The sequence below is a fragment of the Amblyomma americanum genome, chromosome 2 (assembly GCF_052857255.1).
Source record: "Amblyomma americanum isolate KBUSLIRL-KWMA chromosome 2, ASM5285725v1, whole genome shotgun sequence".
Classification (NCBI taxonomy): Eukaryota; Metazoa; Arthropoda; class Arachnida; order Ixodida; family Ixodidae; genus Amblyomma; species Amblyomma americanum.
The window spans coordinates 64688048-64708592 of record NC_135498.1 but is presented as its reverse complement, the minus strand read 5'-3'; the positions used below and the strand labels follow the sequence as shown (position 1 = coordinate 64708592).

The 20545-nt window shown below is 45.7% G+C and overlaps 1 protein-coding gene across 1 annotated transcript in view; it reads right to left on the bottom strand.

Annotated features, from left to right (window-relative positions):
• LOC144119724 (uncharacterized) overlaps nucleotides 1–20545 on the bottom strand; it is a 75313-nt gene that overhangs the window by 35147 nt on the left and 19621 nt on the right. Inside the window, exons 2-3 of the mRNA XM_077652275.1 lie at nucleotides 13947–14268; nucleotides 12402–12713 (exon numbers count right to left, since the gene is read on the bottom strand). Of these exons, the coding sequence (XP_077508401.1) occupies nucleotides 12402–12713; nucleotides 13947–14268 (634 nt within the window). The remainder of the gene's footprint in view (nucleotides 1–12401; nucleotides 12714–13946; nucleotides 14269–20545) is intronic.

Genomic DNA, 20545 nt, shown 5'->3' with positions numbered 1-20545 from the left:
GTGTCGCGAAACATATTGGAAGTGTCGCGCGCTCCACTCGAGACCGCCCGCGGAGTGTAAACAAACCGGGTTCCTACGCGGGGTGCGTTGCTGTAGCCGTCGGGGGTTCAGCGCGACGCATTTGCCGATGCCTACGACATGTGTTGCATACGGCTGGAATGCCTAATGTGTAAAGGGAAGCAAACTCGGATTTTTTCGCTTTCCGAACGCTTCCCGGGACCAGCTTCGACGCGAAGCGTGGATAAAAGCAATTCGCCGGCTCGACGATCGTGGCCGCCCTTGGGCACCGTCAAGAACGTCAAGACTGTGCGGGAATCACTTTGTGACAGGTACGGACAAAGTACTGTGTTTAAATGCGTGTTCAGACTATCACGGAATGTTTTATTCATGACCCGCAAGGCCTCGAATATCAGCGCGGCTCCCAGACTTCGTTCCGACGCTTTTTGCTTTCTCAAGCAAGAAAGCCAAATGGGCGAGTGCTGTGAGCCGCTTTCAAAGGGCGATGAAGCGGACAACGAAAAAGAAGCTACGATAACATTCACGCATGGTGCTAAAATTTTGTCGCAATCTCCTATGAAAATTTCCTTGTTTATTCCACTACACCTTGGCGAATCCCCCGTCTGGGTATGTGCCATGTATTAAGAGGCAGAAGAAGAAGAAGGTGCATTATGCGTTTGTTCGCATCATAACCATGATGAATAGCTCTGCGTGGTATCGCTGGTACGGCTCAATGTGAGCCTCTCGCGCTCATCTTTGTGGACACGCTTGCTTGTTTAACCTATGCAGCGGTGTGCTGTGGGAAAATAAAGTGAAATGCTAGCAGAGCATCCATGTTGCGAGTACGCTTGTGCTTTTGTAGCTCGTGTAGCTATTCGGCAGTGCTTGAGCACAACGATTGCTTGCGAAAACTGCTGTCCCCAGTCGTTTTCGATGCTACGGCGTGCACGATATAGTATCCACCTTTCATAGATGGCAGGCATATACAGCGGAAAACGCCAACCTCACTGATCGGGGATACTTCGTTGAACAATATATCCCGAATGTAGCCTCCATCTCTGAAGCTGCGGCCCTTGCCAAGCTGGCGATCGCATCGCATGCCGGATGATCAGAGACACTGAAGAATTTGCTCTGCGGTGGGCTCAGCAGCCTGCCTCGGACTTCGAACCCAGCCATCACTCAATCCTAGAAATACTCCAGGTACCAGGTGCTGCCCACGACATGCCATCGCTGACAGATTCCAACAAAACATGCTCCGCAGCGGCACTCAGTCAGGCCGGGATGGGCGCACAGTACCCATCCAGTGAGCTTTCAGCGTTGTACGCGAGGTGGCAGCACAGGAAAATAAAAAGGCGGATTCTATCCTCAACAGGCATCGGCTCTTTACGTTCCACGCTTTTTATGCTCTGAAGAAGGGACTCCACCACACTAGTCAGAACAGACTGAGGGAAGCCTCCATCCTGAAGCCTTACCATCTGCAACTGGAAGCCCCTTTCCATGGTATGACAAGAGGATTTCGCAATGGTGGCGTTTAAACCAGACGTGGCAATGGCTCTCTTCACTGTCTTAGAGTGTGCCGATCCATATGACAAAATCCTTTCTGGGCACGAGGGTGGTACAACCAGCATAATTTCTCTTTGGATATGGAAAGTTACAGATCTAAGAATTGCAGTTTATCACTTTCAGGTAGCTCCTGTGTAAATTCTAACCCTTCTCCGTTCTCACTAAAAATTTCTAAAACCTCGTTAACTGTACCTATGTAGGACTGAGTGTCCTGTTTTTTTAGTAGGAATAAAAAGTTGTCAACGTATCTGAAAACTCTCATTACCCTATCCTTGTCTAACAGCTCATTCGCACTTCGATCAATCATTGTAAGGAAAATTTTTCTCAGAACCGGGGCCACACAGGAGCCAATACAAATCCCTTTCTTCTGTATAAGCGATCCACTTTCAAACTGTAGAATTGTGGCATTAAAATAAAATTCTAACAAAGTCATGAAATTCCCTACTGACACACCAGCTGCGTTTTGAAAAGATGTAACCCCCCCTTTCCTCAATGCATGCTTGAACGGCTGTGAACAATTCTTTATGGGCAATGGAATAGAAAAGATCTTTAGCATCATCAGAAAGGAAATACCCAATTTGCCGATCACCTTGAAGAAATTCAATTTTATCCAAAGAGTTCTTTGTTGCGAAAGGATCAGTGACCCCAAGCTGGTTAAGATAGTTCAGCAGGAACTAACAAGGCGTTGCCATGATCCCTTTTCGCTTACAGTACAACGGAATGGTACACCTTCTTTGTTGTTCTTAGCTGCAAAAAACATGCTAAGAGTTTTGCCCTTACAGTCAATTATAGACATTGCTAACCTTTGCAGCTCCAATTCGTTGCAGAGGGCAAAGGCTCTTGACTTAGCCTTCACGGGCTTGAGTTCAGACCGTTTGGTTTTTCTCAACTGCACGGAACGCTTTGCCATTATATACCCCTTAGGCACCACCACAAAAACACCTTCCTTGTCGGCTTGCAGCAAACGAATGTTGTTCTCTTTGAAGTATTTCATCACTTTATTGACCGTAGACCCATATCCACTGGCTCTCTTGGAAGCCTTTCTGGCTAGCGCGTCCGATGCCTGCTGGAAGGAGATGCAGGCAAACCCTAGCTCAGTAGTGCCGTAATGAAGCTTTAACGGAACAAAAAAATCTTTTTCGCATAGATAAGCCACCCAACTCAGCCCTCAGGTGGGAAAGGTATTTAACTTACGTGTCTAAATGACTACACAAGCGTACTGAGGGTTTCCTAAAAGAAATTCTTCCACAAGGATCTTCTGCACGTAATGAGCAGAAACCTCCAAGATTCTAGAATCTGGTTTCTCCGATTAGTCATCACACGCACAACATATTGCTTACTAACGTGGACTATTCACACATGTGGCCAGAGGAACAATCCGACGTAATGAATTCTTACTCGCTTCAATTTAACTCGGGAAATGAAAGTAAAACTTCCGAATTTTGGTGATCCCAGATCTTCACAGAGGTCTCTCATAACAATTACTGCCGAAGATAATAAAAAACTTATTGAAAAGATGAAATTATCAAGCAGGCCGGGTCGTGATGGCATTTCCGCTAAAGTACTCAAAGCAACATAAGTCCCGCAAAGTCGTATATTGCAGATAATATTTACCCAGCCCTTTGCTGAAAGCGCTCTTCCCGATTACTGGAAGATTAGCAAAGAAGTTCCGGCATTTTAAAGTAGTAACTCGTCGTATCCATCAGATTATGTCCCAATGCCTTTCACATGCACTGCGTGCAAACTAAGGGAACAGATAATTATATTCTTCACTTTCCTTTCACCTCGACAACAACGCATTTTTCTTCGCTCTTCAATGCGGCTTCTCTCGCTTTCCAGTGTATTGTAGCATTTTAATTCACCACGAACCTTGATTTAAATATTGATTTTATTGTTTCAAACTCATGTAATATTCTTAGACTTTTGTTAGGTTTTTTGATGATTTTGGGGAAAGTAAATGGCGCAGTATCTCTCTAGCATATCGGCGGACACCTGACCCGCGCCGTAAGGGAAGTGATAAAGAAGGGAGTGAAAGAAGAAACACACAAGGTGGGTTGCCCTTTGAGAGCCTTCATCACGGAGACTGGTTCACGGCAGAAGAAAGTAAGAAAGAGATGCCATAGTGGAGGGCTCCGGAATAATTTCGACCACCTAGGGATCTTTAACGTGCACTGACATCGCACAGCACACGGGCGCCTTAATGTTGCGCCTCCATCGAAACGCACCCGCCGCGGTCGGATTCGAACCCGGGAACTCCGGAATTTAGCCGAGCGCCCTAACCGCTGAGCCACTTCGGTGTTTGTTTTAATAGGCGTGTTCGGCATTTACGATTCATCTGTAAACTTTCTTCCCTTAGCCTAGACCCTTTATTTTATTTTGCATTATATGCTTCCTTACCGACGCTTTCAGTCCACCGTTAAAGGAGTTCGTCCATCAGCCTTAACCAAGGTATTTTCTGGAGTTCCACAATGCTCAGTTCTTGGCCCACTTCCTTTACTCATCCATATTGATGACTTCTTCAGTGCTAATTTATCTTCCATACGCCTCTTCGCGGATGACTACGTCCTTTACCACTGAATCTCACCTCTAACCGAGAAGATGTAGCTTCAGGATGGCTTAGTTTTAATAGATAACTGTTGCAACAATTGGCTGGTGCAACTTAATATTTATAAATCCAATTTTCCCGCAAGCGTTGTAACATCACCCAGGTGTGCTCATTAAGCTCGTTCAAAATTTCATAAGTTCACACCTATTGTTACCTCCGCGTCTCAGTCATAATTGATTTCAATTGGTCGAAACATCATGAAACTGGTCACTGACAGCTCTAAACAATAGGCTTTATCACAAGGACGTTATCGTTTTCCCCTCCTTCCGTCCGTAAACTTGCATATGAAACCATCGTACTATCGAAACAAGAAAACGCCTCCGAAATTTGGTGTCCGCAGCAGACTTACCTAAGCAATGCTTTAAAATATGCCCAGCGCCGTGGGGTTCACTTTATTTTTTCAATGTACGGCTAAAAAAAAGAGTATCGGCAGCAGTAATCACCGCTTGACTTCATATTTTCAATGCACAACTACAAAATCAGTATCGGCAGTAATAAATTATCACTTTATCTTCCCACATTGGTTTCTCGTCGCACAATAACGCGACTATGCTCATTTCAGAAGTTATTCTGTCGTTTCGTGCATCTGCGCCAATCTCTTTTTTTGCACACCAGAACGTTCATCATGACGTTTGTTCAATAGCATATGTTTACCGCGTGTGTGTGTATAAATGTCTGTTACAATAAATCATTTCTACCAACATCAATGCAGGAATGGAAAGTAAAGTATTCTAGAGTCACGGAGCGTGATCATGGTAAATTTCAATGGCTGTTACTGTCTAGCTTTGAAGAATAAGATTATCATAATTTCCTTTCACATTCCAAGTTTGAGGTACTTGAACAACTCGTATGTACTTCCTTTACTCTATTTGAGTGCATTCTTTGAGTGTTTTAACTGGATGTTTATTAGATTGTATTGTGTTTTGTTGATTGCACTAATATTTTATTTATAATATTCATTGCATATTTAAACTGTTTTACTAAACGTTTTTTACTCTTTTTTGATTCAACTCTTTCGACTTTGTCTTCCATATATTGTTAAATGGGCGTCGCCACTCCCCCCCCCCCCCCACCGTCTTTATGTAATACCCTGAAAGAGTCCTAAGGGTTAATAAATGGTGAATGAGGAAGAAAAAAGGTAGTTAGGATGTGAAGAGATTTCAAAGGATGTTGGAAGGCTTAGCAATGGAAGATGGGAGAGAGATGACGATATAGTTAGCAACAATACGAGTAACGGTGGCTCAGTGGTTATGGCGCTGGTTTCCTGACCCGAAAGAAGCAGTTTCAATCCTGGCCACGGCGAGAAATTTCGATGGAGACGAAATTCTGCTGGCCCGTGTGCAGTGCGATGCCAGTGCATGTTAAAGAACCTCAGGTGGTTGAAATTTCCGGAGCCTTTCAATACGGCATCTCTCATAGCCTGAGTCGGTTTGGGACGTCAAACCTCCATAAACCAAACCAAACCATCGGGAGATCATAAGGCATTCCTCATTATTGACTGAAATTCAAACGCTGGGTTGCTGAGCTCCCACACGTATAAACCTTTTCCCTTTAGCAAGCAATCTAAGGAAGAAAAAAGAAGCTGAGATGCAGAATTGTGTGATGCGGAACATAAGTACTGTCTTCCCGATCTAAAATGGAGAAACAAATTTCAGCAAGGGAAAACACTTCGACATTCAGATTTCTAGCCAGTAGCTGGAAATGGCGTCTTCCAGCCGGAAGCTGACGGTATTTTGACTGGACCTAACTTGAAATGGCCATTTTCCAGCTAGCTGTATGTTGTATGTACGAAATTTCAGCTGGATGAACAAACTATTCTTGATTCACTCGACTTCTAGACTTTTAACCAGTCTCAGCAGGTTACGGTTACGAATCCCTGCGGAAATTAGAGCCGAAGGTTTGTAATATTTCAAAGCCCAGAATGGACTGTAAGGCTATAGTTTTTAACGACGCACAGTTCGTATCCTAATATAAAAGATAGTTAATAGCAGCTGCCATAAAAAACTAATTATCTGATTTTCTCCACGTTTGCTCATTTTCTCGTGTAGAAACCATTCAATTCTAAACCCGCCTGGCGCCTGCTCCGCTTGAACGTAACACAATAGGCATTCCAGTGCTTCTTGACGTAGGAATTTAAGCTTTTGTTTCGGATTGGCAAGTAATCACAGCTTCTTGTCTAACCGGTGAACTATTTTGTAGGTCAAGCATATTAGAAAACGAGTGGTGCCTTTCGTCTATCTTTTTGGCAGATCCGATCATCCACTATTAAGAAAGGAAGGCGCTTTACTTCCCTAACATGTTGTAGGTGTCTGTGCTGTGTTCCGCTCTACCCTTTTTCTTTATGGCTTTTCTTTTTAAGCCCTCTGTGTACCATGCTATAAGAAGACGCGTTCATGCACTGTATGATCATTCTTGACAAAGACAAGTCCCTGGTCGAAACGTTGAATAAATTCGTTACGTTTCTCAGTGTGACTTCCCCAACTTACTATATATATATATATATATATATATATATATATATATATATATATATATATATATATATATATATATATATATATATATATATATATATATATATATATATATAACCGATTGATTGACACTACAAATTAAAAAAAATAACAAACATTAACCTATGCACCTTGGTTTCGGTGCGCTTTTTTAATAAAGCGCACCGAAACCAAGGTGCATAGGGGAATGTTTGTTGTTTTTTTTAATGTGTAGTGCCAATCAATCGGTTTAAAGAAAATAACTTATAAAGCAGCAGAAAAAACAACCATGCTGCCGGTGGGATCTGAACCCACGACCTCCGAATATCGCCTCCGTTGCTCTACCAACTGAGCTACGGTGACGGCTGTCCAATATGCTGCTTTCGTGGGTATTTATGATTTTGCGTGTAAGCGAACCTTGAGAGTGCTCACCAGCGCCACCCTCGTCCATAGCGGTGGACGTAGCACGTACTGTAATACCGCGAGTGTGACGTAGAGCGTCATCTAACGGCCAGGGCGGAAACTGTGCGAGAGCCCTCTTATGCTACCTATGGCATCAAGACCGCCAGAACCGGGACATCCGTTAAGCTATTAGCACAAGCTCTCAAATGTCTCGCACTTTGCCATTAGATTTTTAATATCTATTCATGATCTCATTTAATGGTTATGGATTTACATGTGCCTCATAAGACTGCCTTGCATGATGATGGCACAGAGCCCCATTGAATAGCGCAAAGAGAAATGCCAGAAAAAACTGCTGGGCCTAGAGCTGAGGCTGAATTCAGATGCATGTTTTTATTCACGCCAAAAAATCGGAAATTAGCGCGTGTCTGACGAGGTTGTAGGTTTATAGAGGGCTATATTCTGATGAATTTTGTCATACACAAAGCATGAGCTACAGGTGCGGTCAGAGTAATACGGAGCATGCGATAGGCGGCAAAACTAGGAGAAACAGAGAAACTGCATATAACCGCCACCTATCAACTTCAGGAAGGAACACCTGGCTGTCCGCGCGCAGCCTGAGTGTCCGCCAGCGCCCCCCCTCCCCCCTCCCTCCTTCAACCCTGGCGTTTTCAACGTTGGAAAGATGCCCAGTCGTTTTGAACGCCAGCAGTGGTTTCCTTCTAAACGTGTTCAGTTTAGCGTCGATGTCGAGCCGAGTTAGAGTGGGCGAAGTGATGGACACACGGCTGCGAACGGGCTAGATAACTGCTAGTGCCAAGCGGCAGTCTTGCGCCCGTTACCAGCGCGAGCCACTCCTTGTTGAGAGCGACGAACCGGTTGCTGCTGCCAGCGGAATATCATTTAAGCGGAGATGCCGGTAGGCCTGCCGCAAAATATAGGTCCGTGCCACCAGCGCCCTCTATGCACGTCTGAACACAAATAGTTCATGACTCCACAGCTAAGCAGCTTGTAGAAGCAGTTATCCGTTGTCGTGCGGCAGTTCCTGCGCTCCGTATTATTCTGGCTGCCACCGTTCATAGCTAAGTTGAATCCCAAGTATCAAGCAGGCTAATCATGGCCGCCAGGAAAATTTTCTGTGGCACTTCTTCAAGTATAGCTGTCTCCCTGAATAAAAGCGAAGAAACATTGCGAGCACATATTAGAAATTGTGAGGTGGGGGAAAGGAGCAGAGGGCGTTTCAATTTTTTATTTTTATTTTTGTCCTATTTTAAGGTTTGAAAAATATTTAGGAACTAAGAATTTTAAAGAACTTCGGTTTCACAAAAGGATGAGATTTTTTCAAATATGCGAAGAAAAACAGGAATTGGATCAAGTTGAGAAGCAGCACTAAAAGCGAGTCATACTGTCTCGCATTTTTCTGCCGCACCGTCGCGAAATACACCTTACTTGTAGCAGATACAAGCCGAGCAAATATGAGACGGTGTAGAAGATAAAACCTTTATTACCAGACGCAAACGGAAACTGGGAAACAACCACTGGGAAACTGGGAAGCATGGAAATTTCCATGGACATGTATATGGCCTTGGCAGTTTAAAAAAAGGCACAAAACATGCATTCTGCAAACGGAGTTATAATGTCGGTAAAGTACTCATGGACTTTGTTCCACGGAGAGCATTTGTAAAGCCAATAATGACCGCGAGAATGTTTGCCATAATAGCAGAATTTTCGGTGCCTTAAGAGAGCAGATCGAGATCTAGAATTCTGAAAGCCTTCTGCATTTTATAGCACAGTACAGCATATCGATGCTCTTCCTCGTAATAAATGGCTCGTACAGCCCTGTTCAAGTCTCTGAGGCGCTCATCATATCGCCCATCGTAGGGTTCTGAATCTGCTTGCTGTGCAACCTCACGCAACCTCAAGTCCTCAAAGACGCTCTGCGTCTCCTCGTCCACGTCGTCGGAAGTTCCAGCCTCTCCTGCTTCGGACAAAAGACCAGCCGCAAGTTCTTTTGTGAAAGCCAGTTCTGTTTCGATCTTTTCAGTGCTCCACCCAGTCATAATCATTATCCGCTTTCGAAGTTCGGGCAGGTCCTTAACTCGATTAAACGTCCGGGAGCGAGGGCGAGTGAGATGCACGTCGTAGCCAACTCCACCGCTGCCTTGGGGCAATTCTCGTTGCTGAACCAGGTCGGTGACAAGCTTCGCGGCGTCGGAAAGCAACTTCTGGTTACGTCCTAAGCACCGCTAGGACTTTATCAAGGAAAACTTCACGTCCCGTGCCGTGGGTGACACGGAATTCAAGCAGCGAGGAAATGTACTTCAGTGCATTAGGCAACTGAGCAATGAAAGCGGCATTGCCTTTGTCGGCCACATCGGTCATGTGAATGTGCAGACGCTGTAGGGACTTGTTTGTCTGGCACATGTGTTGAAAGAAAATGGGAGCAGGAGAAGCAAGGTTCCAGCCACTCATTGTAAGCTGGCGAATTGACACGCTGACGGCCAGCCCTTCAAACAGGAGAATGGAGGTGATCTCGGAGGATCTGTTGCCGAGCATCAAGGTTAGGTCCACAAGGGTTTTACTCATGCAGGCCAGCATGGCGAGACCCACGGCTCCTTCATCCGGTATTCTGCAGAATTTCGATTCGATGGATACTGACTCAAGCGTGTTCAGTGCAGTGCAGTAGGGAAGCAGGGCAAGTAGGTTTCCGAACTCCTTTATTCGAGCGTCTCGATCTTCGAATGGTGGAGGATGAAAACAAAATTGAGTTTTTGGAAAGTAATGTCGCTAAGAAGCGCTGAGATTAGGTGCATGTGTTCCTCGGGAAAATGGTCTTTCACCACTCGGAAAGGGGCTGTAGGATTCTTCTCCGAACGGGCAGACCTTTCCGAAAGTGTCTCAGTCGAGTGGTCTACTATGGTCTTGGTGACGTCCTTGTGAGTTGAGCGCACCGTTGGAGAGATCGCGCCGACGTCCAGGACTTTGAGGAACCGGTTGTACTGAAAGCTTGCCACTAAAATGCTGAGCTCGTCGCAAGAGAGGTTTTCCCCCTCTAAGGTGAAGCTCTTTCAAGAACGGTCGCTTTTCAGAGTCTTTCAAAGTGGGATCGGAAGTAGCCTTAAAATTAAACTTTCCGTTCATCTTCAAGCCATTAGCTATGGCGCGAATGCCTTTCTCTGTGAACAAAGTATTGTGGAACTTGAGCATGTCCAGTGCTGCGTCCTCTAGGAATGAATGCAGAAGGATCACGTACGAATCGTCTTCCAGCACAGACTGCATGTCTAGGGAAAGGACTAGACGCCTGAGAGCGTTCTCCAATCCGGTGTTTCCCAACAGTTGTAGAAGGTCCATGCCTCTGACACCTTGTGAGTGATCTCGAGCTCCGTGATGCATTGGTTTATAGCAAGGTATTCGAGAAATTCGCGATATGACGTATCAATGTGCAAGCGCAATTTCTGAGGGAGCAAGGGTGGCCCAGCAAGCTTTCGAGCTTCAAGTCTTCGCTGCTAGAAGAAGTAGGTTTCTCAACAGACAGGACCAGCTCTTCGAGGTCTGTCAGACATGTAGCAGCGTCGACGATCTGTTTAAGGTTGCTAGAAACGAGGAAACAAAAAACAAGTGAAAACAGACTCGTTGTCGGCAGGACTCAGTTATACAGTTGTTGGCTTTGGCTTTAAGAATGTGGGCTAATAGATAAGAGAATCCTCTTTTCGCAATTACGCAAGAGTACCACTGATCCATGCAAGTATAAAGGAACGTGCATGCCTCATCAGAAAATATTAATACGGCGCGACTGCTTCACGAAAAAGCGGTGCTATAAATTTCGTCAAGAGTGACTTCATCCATGCGTATGCTCGCTAGCACAGCCATCGCGTGATATTTTGTGGTGAATATATGTATCATTTGAACGCCAAGATGCAATCGCCAGCATTTGGCAACTGGCATGATACTCCTTATTCAACCAGTACTGAAGCATTCGGTGTCGAATGTCCTATTCTTTCAAACGTACTTAAAACCATGAAAATGCCTATAATCTGTCCTTGGCTAACGTTACCAAGTTGACTATATATTAGGGTTTTCTTCACTAAGCATTGAAAGTGGCTACTGTCGTGATTGTCTTTACTGCTTATTCTGATCGGGGAAATGATTATTTCACGTCTTTTATATTTTTAATATCTTTACAGCGATGCAAATTAGCAGAAAAAAGACAGTCAAAGGAAACCGCTGCTGAGTTGGGTTGTTTCTCCCTTTAGTCGCCAGCTTCTACATACAAACTGGTTTGCCTGTTGCCGTACCTACACTCACAATCCTCTATCTTTAAAAAGTGCGTTGTCTGCTTTACGCACATGATTGGAAATATCAAGTTTTCAGGTACCTTTTGCATCCTATGGAATCTTATTTTTACATAGACTGGAAGCCCCTCGGCAATTTTTAGTGCAAGCCCTATCGTATTACCTCATTCTCCCATATGCGTCGTAATACAAACAAAATCCGCTCCGGTGTTATCTTGCAGTGTATATGACGAAGCGATATCCGTGTGTGAAATCTTCGCTAGCCGCCATTACACACTGCGATATGAATAAGCTGAGCACGTGTTAATCGCAGATCGGCGCGTAACTTCGCATGGCATTGCTATGTTCATTTTCGCCACCAAGAAGTCGCAGCACGGATAAAATAGCCGGAAAAGTGTTATTGCAGCGCAGCGATTTGAGGCGATTGTGGGAGTAGCCGAGTCGGTGGTACAAGGTATACACAGACATGAACCGTGGCTTCAGGAGTTTGCTCTCATACATCGCGGTGCACTGGCTGTTTGGTACGGCGGGCTTTCGTTCGGTCTCGGCTGCTCGCACGACTATTTTCGCCGCTACGACCGTTCGCTTCAACCTCAGCGGCTCGATTATTCGAATCTTAACGTCACTGCTCTTCTTAGGCAGCATTTCTAGCTTCATCTGGGTGGCGCCGGCACTTAGCTTCAGCGCAATTACGCGGCATCTCAGAAGAGACTCGCAACATCGCATGGCCTATGTGCGATTGGCAGGTGTTCATTCACGACGCACAGCAGAGTTACAATTTATATACCCCTTGGTAATCATGTTTCCAATGCATACAGCAAAACAAAAGCGTCGCATGAGCCGTGTATTTGGTACGTGATCACGTGTTATGTTACAAACATCGACACTAGATCCGGTAAGCGCACCCTTAACTACTGCGCAGCAAAATTCTTTCTGGTTCTTTACATAACGGGACAGCGGATTCTTCAATATGTACCCGATCCGAACAGATAGTTTACAAGGCGACTACTGTACCTGTGATGATCGCGACACCGCTGAAAGACAGCTTACGAATCCGCTCGTTTGGTACCACTACTTTGTGGATCTGGACGCCATCCTCTTCGTTGAACATGTGGATCCCGAAGAGTGAGAGCTCTAAAAGATCCGTAGTGTCGCAGAGGAGATCGGTGAGTTGTTGGCAACGTGGCGATTGGCGTCCGGAAACGCCAATGTGGATGCTCCTGTAATTTCTGTGAAGTCTGAGGGCATCGCAGAATTCCGTTGGCGATTCTGTGATAGCCGTAAGGTCGAGGCTGAGGATGCGAATACAACGGTGGACACGCAGCAGCCACTGCACAAGGGCATCCCGACCAGCGTCCATTGCTGCATGGAAAAAGGTGCGTAGAAAGTTACTTTGACACTCCTAACCTTTTAGGTATTATTAAGATTGGTTATGGTAAATGATTTAATGATTTGTGCATTGCGTTCTGTTAAATTGATACGCTGCACAGTGTCGACACTTGTCGGGTTAATTGCCAGTGCCATTCAAAAAGAACACGGTACTGCTACATTTAGATTGAACTGGCATTTGTATTTCGGTGAAAGCATTTATGCCTATGCTTTTCAATGTCAGGATTGCACACCCGGTATTTTTAACTTTCACAGCCAAGTGTGGCAAGCAATAACGAATTATGCACTAAATGTTCTGCCCACTTCTTAAATTAATATTGCTAAACACACAATGAAAACGACCTTCCAAATTTTCACTCATGGAGGAGGTTCCTATTGCGGAGCGCAGAATGAATTGCGACCTTGAACACGACACGCTCCCTGTAATTGCTGTACGAAGTATCGATGACAGCTGCTATAAGGCTACTTCGACGGCTGGTTCGTAGGTTGCAGGTGCAACAGTCTCTTCCCTTTCTTTTTTAAGCGGAGCATAGATTAAAAGTAATATGGGCTGAAATTTTGATTTGCATTATTATAACATAATATTTGTAACGAGGCTAAAACATCAGCCAGCTGGTGTTTGGAATTTATTTCGCTTCATGCGGGTGATTGTGGGAATCAGCATGGCCGGAATCCCAGTGTGTGCGGCTACCGGGGAGCTTACTGTTGAATGCATGTTCAAAAGAATGTTGAATGCATAACATCAGTTATCTGCTTTTCGTGGCCGCCCATTAGGAGGCTACCTTGAAGAGTCTCTCTGAGGAAGTGTTAAATGACACGGAGTATAGATAGGCGAGTTGGCAACCAACTGCAACGCAGGTAATATATTTACTTCTGGAGATATGGAGAGCGAAAACTACGTCACTGCAGTTGTCATTCCCCTCTTCATTAACAGCTTTGCAAGGGATGTATTTTTTGGCCGTAAATGTTTCAGAAACACAGCAAGAAAACAAGCATGTGGCAAGCCATGCTCAGTCTCCAAAGATGAAAAAGACTCCGTCAAAGGGTGATCATTCCTTGACCACCGTAGCTGTCTAAGAGTTGCAGTTAAAGACAAATCATCACTGCGGAGTGCTCAGATACAGTGGGAAAGAGGGCCGCAATGATTTTTTTCTATTGGAACAGTGCAAGAGTGCGAAAATTTGTGTTAACAAAATCGCCGCTCACGTGTGTTGGTGCTACCTTCCGATGCCGTGTCTAGTCCCAGACTCCGCAGCGTGTAAGTGTTACAGTGCAGCTCGACGATCTCAAGGTTGTGCAGCACCAAAATTTCGTTCAGGGCGTCCTCATGCCTTAGGAGCCAACAAGCGTTGTACAATGTCTGGGTGCAAAGGGAATCCAGGGAATTGTCATCGTGCTCCTCAATGGTATGACCGATGTTCAATATGGAGCGGAGGGCACTCTCAGGCTCCCGGAATAGAGATGTGTGTTCCTTGTGGAGCAACGCCGAGAATCTGCCCAGGTTCTGCATCATCGCATCTGACTGTTCCTGAAATGAGATATAAAATTGCATCACAAGCAAATGCTGGCTCCTTTGTTTCTTCCAAAGACGCGAGATGTTTCGCACTTCAACTTTGAAAGACTGCACTTTTAAAGGAATATAGGATGCGTTTTAAGATACCCAAGAAAGCTCTCGCACTGACACCTCCTTGTGCTTAGGGGGTACTTTCCATGACTGCATGACACTTTCCATGTGAACAAACTGACATCCTGCTCTGTCGATCCTAGATCCTTAAAGGCTTTGCTTAATGCTCCACAACAAGCGCTGCACCACAACTACGCACCATGAAGGAATTTCTGCAAATCTTAAGTATACCAGGTGCTGCTTATGGAATATGCAGAAAACAAACTCGGTGCAGTTAACGCAAAAGTTTCGGAGAAATTGAGAGAGTTTTTCCAGTGCCCAGCAAAGGAGTCGAGCACATATAGCTGTCAGGGCAAGTCTTCAGGGTAGAGGCATGACGTGACAGCGTTGAGATTATTCAGCTCGTGAGACCGCGGTTGCTCTTCCCGAGAAACCTCTCGTGAGCAATCATTAATTTAACTGCCGCCAGCCACGGTGGGCATTTTGCTGACAATCCGACGGCAGATGGCTCCCTGCCAACTAAGAAGTTTCTCTTGGGGTTTTTCGAGGGCCTCGCGCTCACGGCCGACGACGACGACGCTGGTTCTTCTGCTACACGGGCTTCTTAACGCTATCGCATTAAAAAGAAAATTGGCAGATGGTTTAGCATAGCTAAGCGCGGAATATAGTGCAGTAGTACTACTTATGATGGGCATTTAAGGCACTTGCGTGCGAAAGGCATTTAACCGAACGTCCTTTTCTCTAAAGGCCTTCTACGTAACGGTCTTCTGGCTAAAGGCCTTTACCAGCTAGGCATTTACCATGAAGGCCTTCACCCTAAACGCATTTACCATAGGGCCTTTGACCAATAGGCATTCACCTAGAAGGCTTTCACCAAGTTTGCGCTTCACCCGTGTGAAGCCATGGCAGGTGTACAAGCCTTTTGTTGCACAAGGATTTGGTTGGCTCCGTTTCATGAGCATTGGTAATTTCTCGCATGTATTTGCAGTATGCCAAGATGTGCTTTCGGCAGCAACCTAAAAACTCTTAAAAGGTGCGATATAAGAATCACTGTCATTACGGTACAAAGGAAGACGACAGACGGACGAGGCGCTGGATTCAGCACTGACCAATAATCTTACAATAACGCCATCAAAGTTGGAAGCGTCAATGGAATTTACCAGGCTTTACACAACAGAAAAAAACGGCACGACCATTTTCTTTACAAACCTGTTTTTTTTCGCTCTAACTAAACAGCCAGGTGTGAGAAGACTGTGCGTGGAGAATGTATGCAGTGATTACAGACTACACGATACATTTTATGCACCGCGAATTAACGGGACTGGTGGCTGGGTAAGGAGAGAAAAGCGCATGGTGAGCGCACTGCGGTAATTCAGAATCTCTTTCTCTGCAAACTCAAGGCTCGCCAGATCGAATCAAAGATTGCCATTACACCGACAGCTTTCAAGGCATCCAGCAAAAAATCGCCACAGCCCTTCCTTACCGGAACTGGCACGGCCTCTTCGTCATGCGACCCAGTTGGCTTTTGAGGAGAGCGCTGGAGGGAAGATGGAGAGGTCGAAGGGCTGCGGCGCGAACTAGACGGGACGGGAGTCTCAGGAAAGGGGCGTTCGAACACTGCATCATGGGTGGCGGATTCAGGCGTTGTTTTTGCTTTCTTAGCTAAAGCCGCTCCTTCGTCCTTGTCGCGTTCGCTAGCGACACGCCTCTTCAGTCGACCAGGAAAGCTGAGTAAAAGATGCATAGTGCGTGAAAACCTACAACAGGTCAAGCGTTTAGCTCACTGTGCACAATCGGGGGCAAATGTAAGAGACCTCCCGTCTAAGTTCTGGCCCGTGCCTCTCTGCTTGTGGGCGTCACCTGACAAGCCATTTCTGGTGTAGAGACCGGCGCAGTGAGCCCGTTTAAACTCCAGAAGTGTTTTGTGAGATGACCCCCCTACGCAGAGTGAAGACGGTTATGGATTTTTATGGCGCAAGGGCGTCTATGGCGAAAGAGCGCCATGGCACAAGGTATTTTTCGACTTCTCAAGGTGGGGCCGAAGACCATTTCCCAAACATCTCACCCTAAATAAGCCGTGCACCAGACCAGGGGAAAGCTTGTACCCATTGCATCACCGGTGGGTACCCGGCAGCACTGGGTATCGAACCCCACACCTCCTGCATGCGAGGCGGATGCTCAACCACTTGGCCACTGCTGCGGTCCTACGCAGAGCGGCTCGGGTTGGAACTTGGAGGTGAGGTGGGGGGGGGGGGGGGGTGGCTCTTACTTTTACCCCTGCTGGTGCACGTTGTGTCAATAGAAAGGAAGAGCTGCTCAAATAAGCCAAGTTGTAAATATTCTACTCTTCACGTTGAAGTGTTGGTCGTTTGAACACTTAATAACATTGAAAACTCTAAAAAGCTATTGTTCTGATACTTGTCCTCTTGCACTAAAAGGATATTGTGAGCGACACACGAGAAGGCGCGGCTGCTTTTCATTGTCCTCGGCTTCGCGAAGGAGCTTGCGTGACTTCAGCGATATTTGATTTTGTTATCAGTTGGCATCTTACCGCGGAGATTAACCTATTTTGTTTTCAGTAGCACGTGGCAGCATGAGGAGCGGGCATAGAAAGACAGAAAAAACAAGCAACGTCTTGTCATATTCAAGCCTATCTGAAATTCAGCGGGTACTTTTTTTTAGTCCTTTGCCTCAGCGCTTGTTCGCCTTACCGTATTTCTCTGCGCTGTCCTCGTGCTTCCATGCGTTGCTGAAAACTATTGCACACCAACTAGCCCGCCAGCTTGTCTTTTCCCTATTTGTCGATGTTATACAGTGCGACTGGTCCACCTAAATTAATTGAGGTTGCACTGTCACCAGATGCCCCTGCAAGAACCCCGGTTACGACGGTTCATACTAGGCGCCTCCCTATCCGCCTAAAAACGAAGCTAAATTTCCCTTCGTTTTAGGTCTACAGTTAAATCAGCTGGAAATACCACGTCGCAAATTGCCTACTGTGCTTGTGTAAGATTTGCATGGGGCCGATATATGCGGCGTGACCTCGGATCTTTAAACGAAAGAAATAAACTTCCTTGAGGTACCGTTTATATTTTATGGGGGTTTAACATCCCAAAGCGACGAAGTCTGCGAGAGAAGCTGTAGTGAGGGGCTCCGAAAATTGGTACAACCCGGGGTCCTCTAACGTGCTCCGGCATCGCACAGTACATGAGCATCTAGAATTTCCCGTCCATCTAAACTCGACTGCCACGGCTGGGATCTAACCCACGTCCTTCGGGTCAGCAGCTGAGCGCCATAAGCACTCGGCCATCGCGGCAGCTTTTTAGGTGCCATAAAACCTTAGCCGGAGAGGTGACAATCTACAAATTGTGATTTCTGCTCTAATTTATTTTCCTATTCTTGTGCAAAGGAAATAGCTGAGCGTCACTAAAGATCAAACAACTAATCTTAATTATAAAAACACAGGCAGCATGATTTCCTTTCCGCAATTTGATACGAACAGAAAAGACACTTGCAAAAGTCGATCAACCCTTGAGGCCCTGCTGGCGTGAGTTGAGAAATATTCCGCTCGCGTCTAAGTAACAGAGGCAAATGCTAATAATCCTTAATAGGATAGTTCTTCCGGAATACTCGTTGCTACCCGCACCGCTGTTCCAACCTTTCAATTGACCTGTGTGGTCCAAGGAAGAAGCGTATAGCGAAGTACAGCGAATTTATAGATTTGGTGAGCCGGGAAAGAGGGGCGGCAAAGGCCAATGGGCTCCTGGAAGATGGCCCACCCAACCATTCTTTGCATTAAACGTTTTTCTCACTTTTTAACTCTCTGTAGCCATTGCATTTTTTCTTCACAGAGCGTTAGCCGTTTTGTCTTTAAACCGATTATCGAAGTATATATCCGCGCCGCAAATATTGAATGCGTAGAGCCTGCGCTGCAACACGTGGTTGACATGAGCGATTATGACACCACCGGGGTTCAACAGTTGACAGCGGCCGCTATTGTCTGATAGCTTATCTCTCTAGAAGGAGTTTTGGTAATCTTTTTGCGGATGCCCCATATGCTGAAAAGTTTGTTGGTTTTCTGGAATGAATTTTCTTCGCGGCAAGGAGACGAAATCTTTTAGCTTTGTGAAGAGTTTGAAAATAGAAATTTTAGCCATCGTAGCAGGTGAGCTTTGGGATCGAACCTCGAAATGACAATGGGGACTTCGTTGGACATCAGCCGGAGCAAAGAAACTGGGGAAAAAAAATGAACGCCTGACCTTTGCGCTTTTATTTCTTTTTTTCTACCGCTTTCCCCCTCCTGTGAGCTGCAAAAAGCTAGGGTGGCATTTTCACTGCCACTCATACACCGCTACTCACGCGGCACGTGTGGCGTACCCTCAACGCTGGGAACGATGCGGCGCGTTTGGCTAAGCGTGCCGCTTTCTCCAGGGCGCTTTCCCATCATCATTTGACTTTGCTCTTGTCGACAGGTTAGTGCACACTCCAATAATCCGTTACGTAAACAACAGACCTGCTATGAACGTTCTTAGCCTACCTGGAAAAGTGCATTGCAACGAATGGAGGCTTTCCGAACATCTATATCAACCTCTTGTGTCGTGCTTTTGCAAGCGCTTCAGTGGCGTTAAGCATGCAGCCCAGCACAGCCACGTGCTCAGCAGTGACGAAGCACAGTGTATGTGGCTCTCGCCTGTTTTCAAACTAGGTTGTCGCAGCGTAGAAGTTCATCAAATGCAATACAATCTGCAGTGTCTGCATCTGGACCGAATAGTGTTCTGTAGAAGAAAAATGTGATTTATAGCCATTATACAGCGGTGGTATTTCGTGTCCAAGAGGAAACCAGAACGCGTTTACGAGAGCATCGTATATGCACGTAGGCTGCGTAGGTAGCGTATCCTACACAGCGGCGATTTACTTATTTACAGCGTCGAGGACGCGTCATACTTTCTGCACGAGCTACAATACGCGAGCTGCATTGTACATACCCAGGCCACTACCTGTACATCACTGGCGATGTTCACAGAAAAGAAAAACAGTGGTGCGAAAAAAAATTGAAAGCGAAAGGTCTCAGGTTCTTTCAGTCTCATTGTTCATTTTCGCTGTTCGGCGTCACCAATATTCACAGTGGCATTGCGTAGCTAGATTCAAATACTTGTTTTGTACGGTAGCCGAAACTTTTTCGCCTAAAATGGTGAAGGTTATTCTCTCTAAGCGCTGCGAGGAAAAACGCTCACAGAAATACAACGAACTTCTCAGTAGGGGTACGTATGTTAAAAGGTAAGTAGAACATTCTCTACGGCAGACGGACCGTCACCATTTAATGGCAGCCAGTTGCAACCATTTGAGCCCTGGTGGCATCAAAACCGTGCATGTCAAAAATGGACGCAGCGATGCCGTTACATATCCGAGCACTTATATTTTGCCATTTTGAGCTTCGGAAATCATTACGCACAACCTACAAAAGTATACAGCAAAATGTTCATCACGTTAAAGATCACCAGGTGGTCGAAATTATTCCGGAGCCGTCACTACGGCACCTCTTTATGCCTTTCTTCTCTCACTCGCTCCTTTATCCTTTCCCTTACGGCGCGATTCAGGTGTCCAACCATATATGAGACACATACTGCACATAAACATACACATGCACAGACACATACACAAAAAAATCAAGGGAAGGCTATACACCTCCAAAGGGAACCACTGAGCGCTAGCTCTAGTTAAAAGGAATATAATTTTTAAGGCGTATTTCTTCTGTCAAAAACAGCAGCGGATGAATCCGGACTTGCCCAAGACTAGTGCTGCGCTGCAGTGGGCTTGTGTTTCGAACCAACCGTCTCCCGCAACCGAGGCTGAAGGCCAAGTCACTATTCGACCAGTCACTTCAAACCCTCTTCGTTTTTCTTTCCTCCCTTTCTATCTGCTATGCCCTAAAATTGGTGAGGAGGACTCGCTCTCTCCAAGTCGCTGCTCTCCAAGCTAACGTTTGAAATTTATTACCACATGCGGGCAAATTGAGATAAAAAGAAATAAGCAAGCGGGTGCCCAGTACTAGGAAACAGCTTACCATTTTAAATCGAGGAAGGCATAAAAGGGTATATGACAGATTCCGCCATTGTAAACGTAATCTGTGAAAACGAACCGAGTTTAATATGGGTGGCTTGATTGGAATACGAAAAAAAAAGTT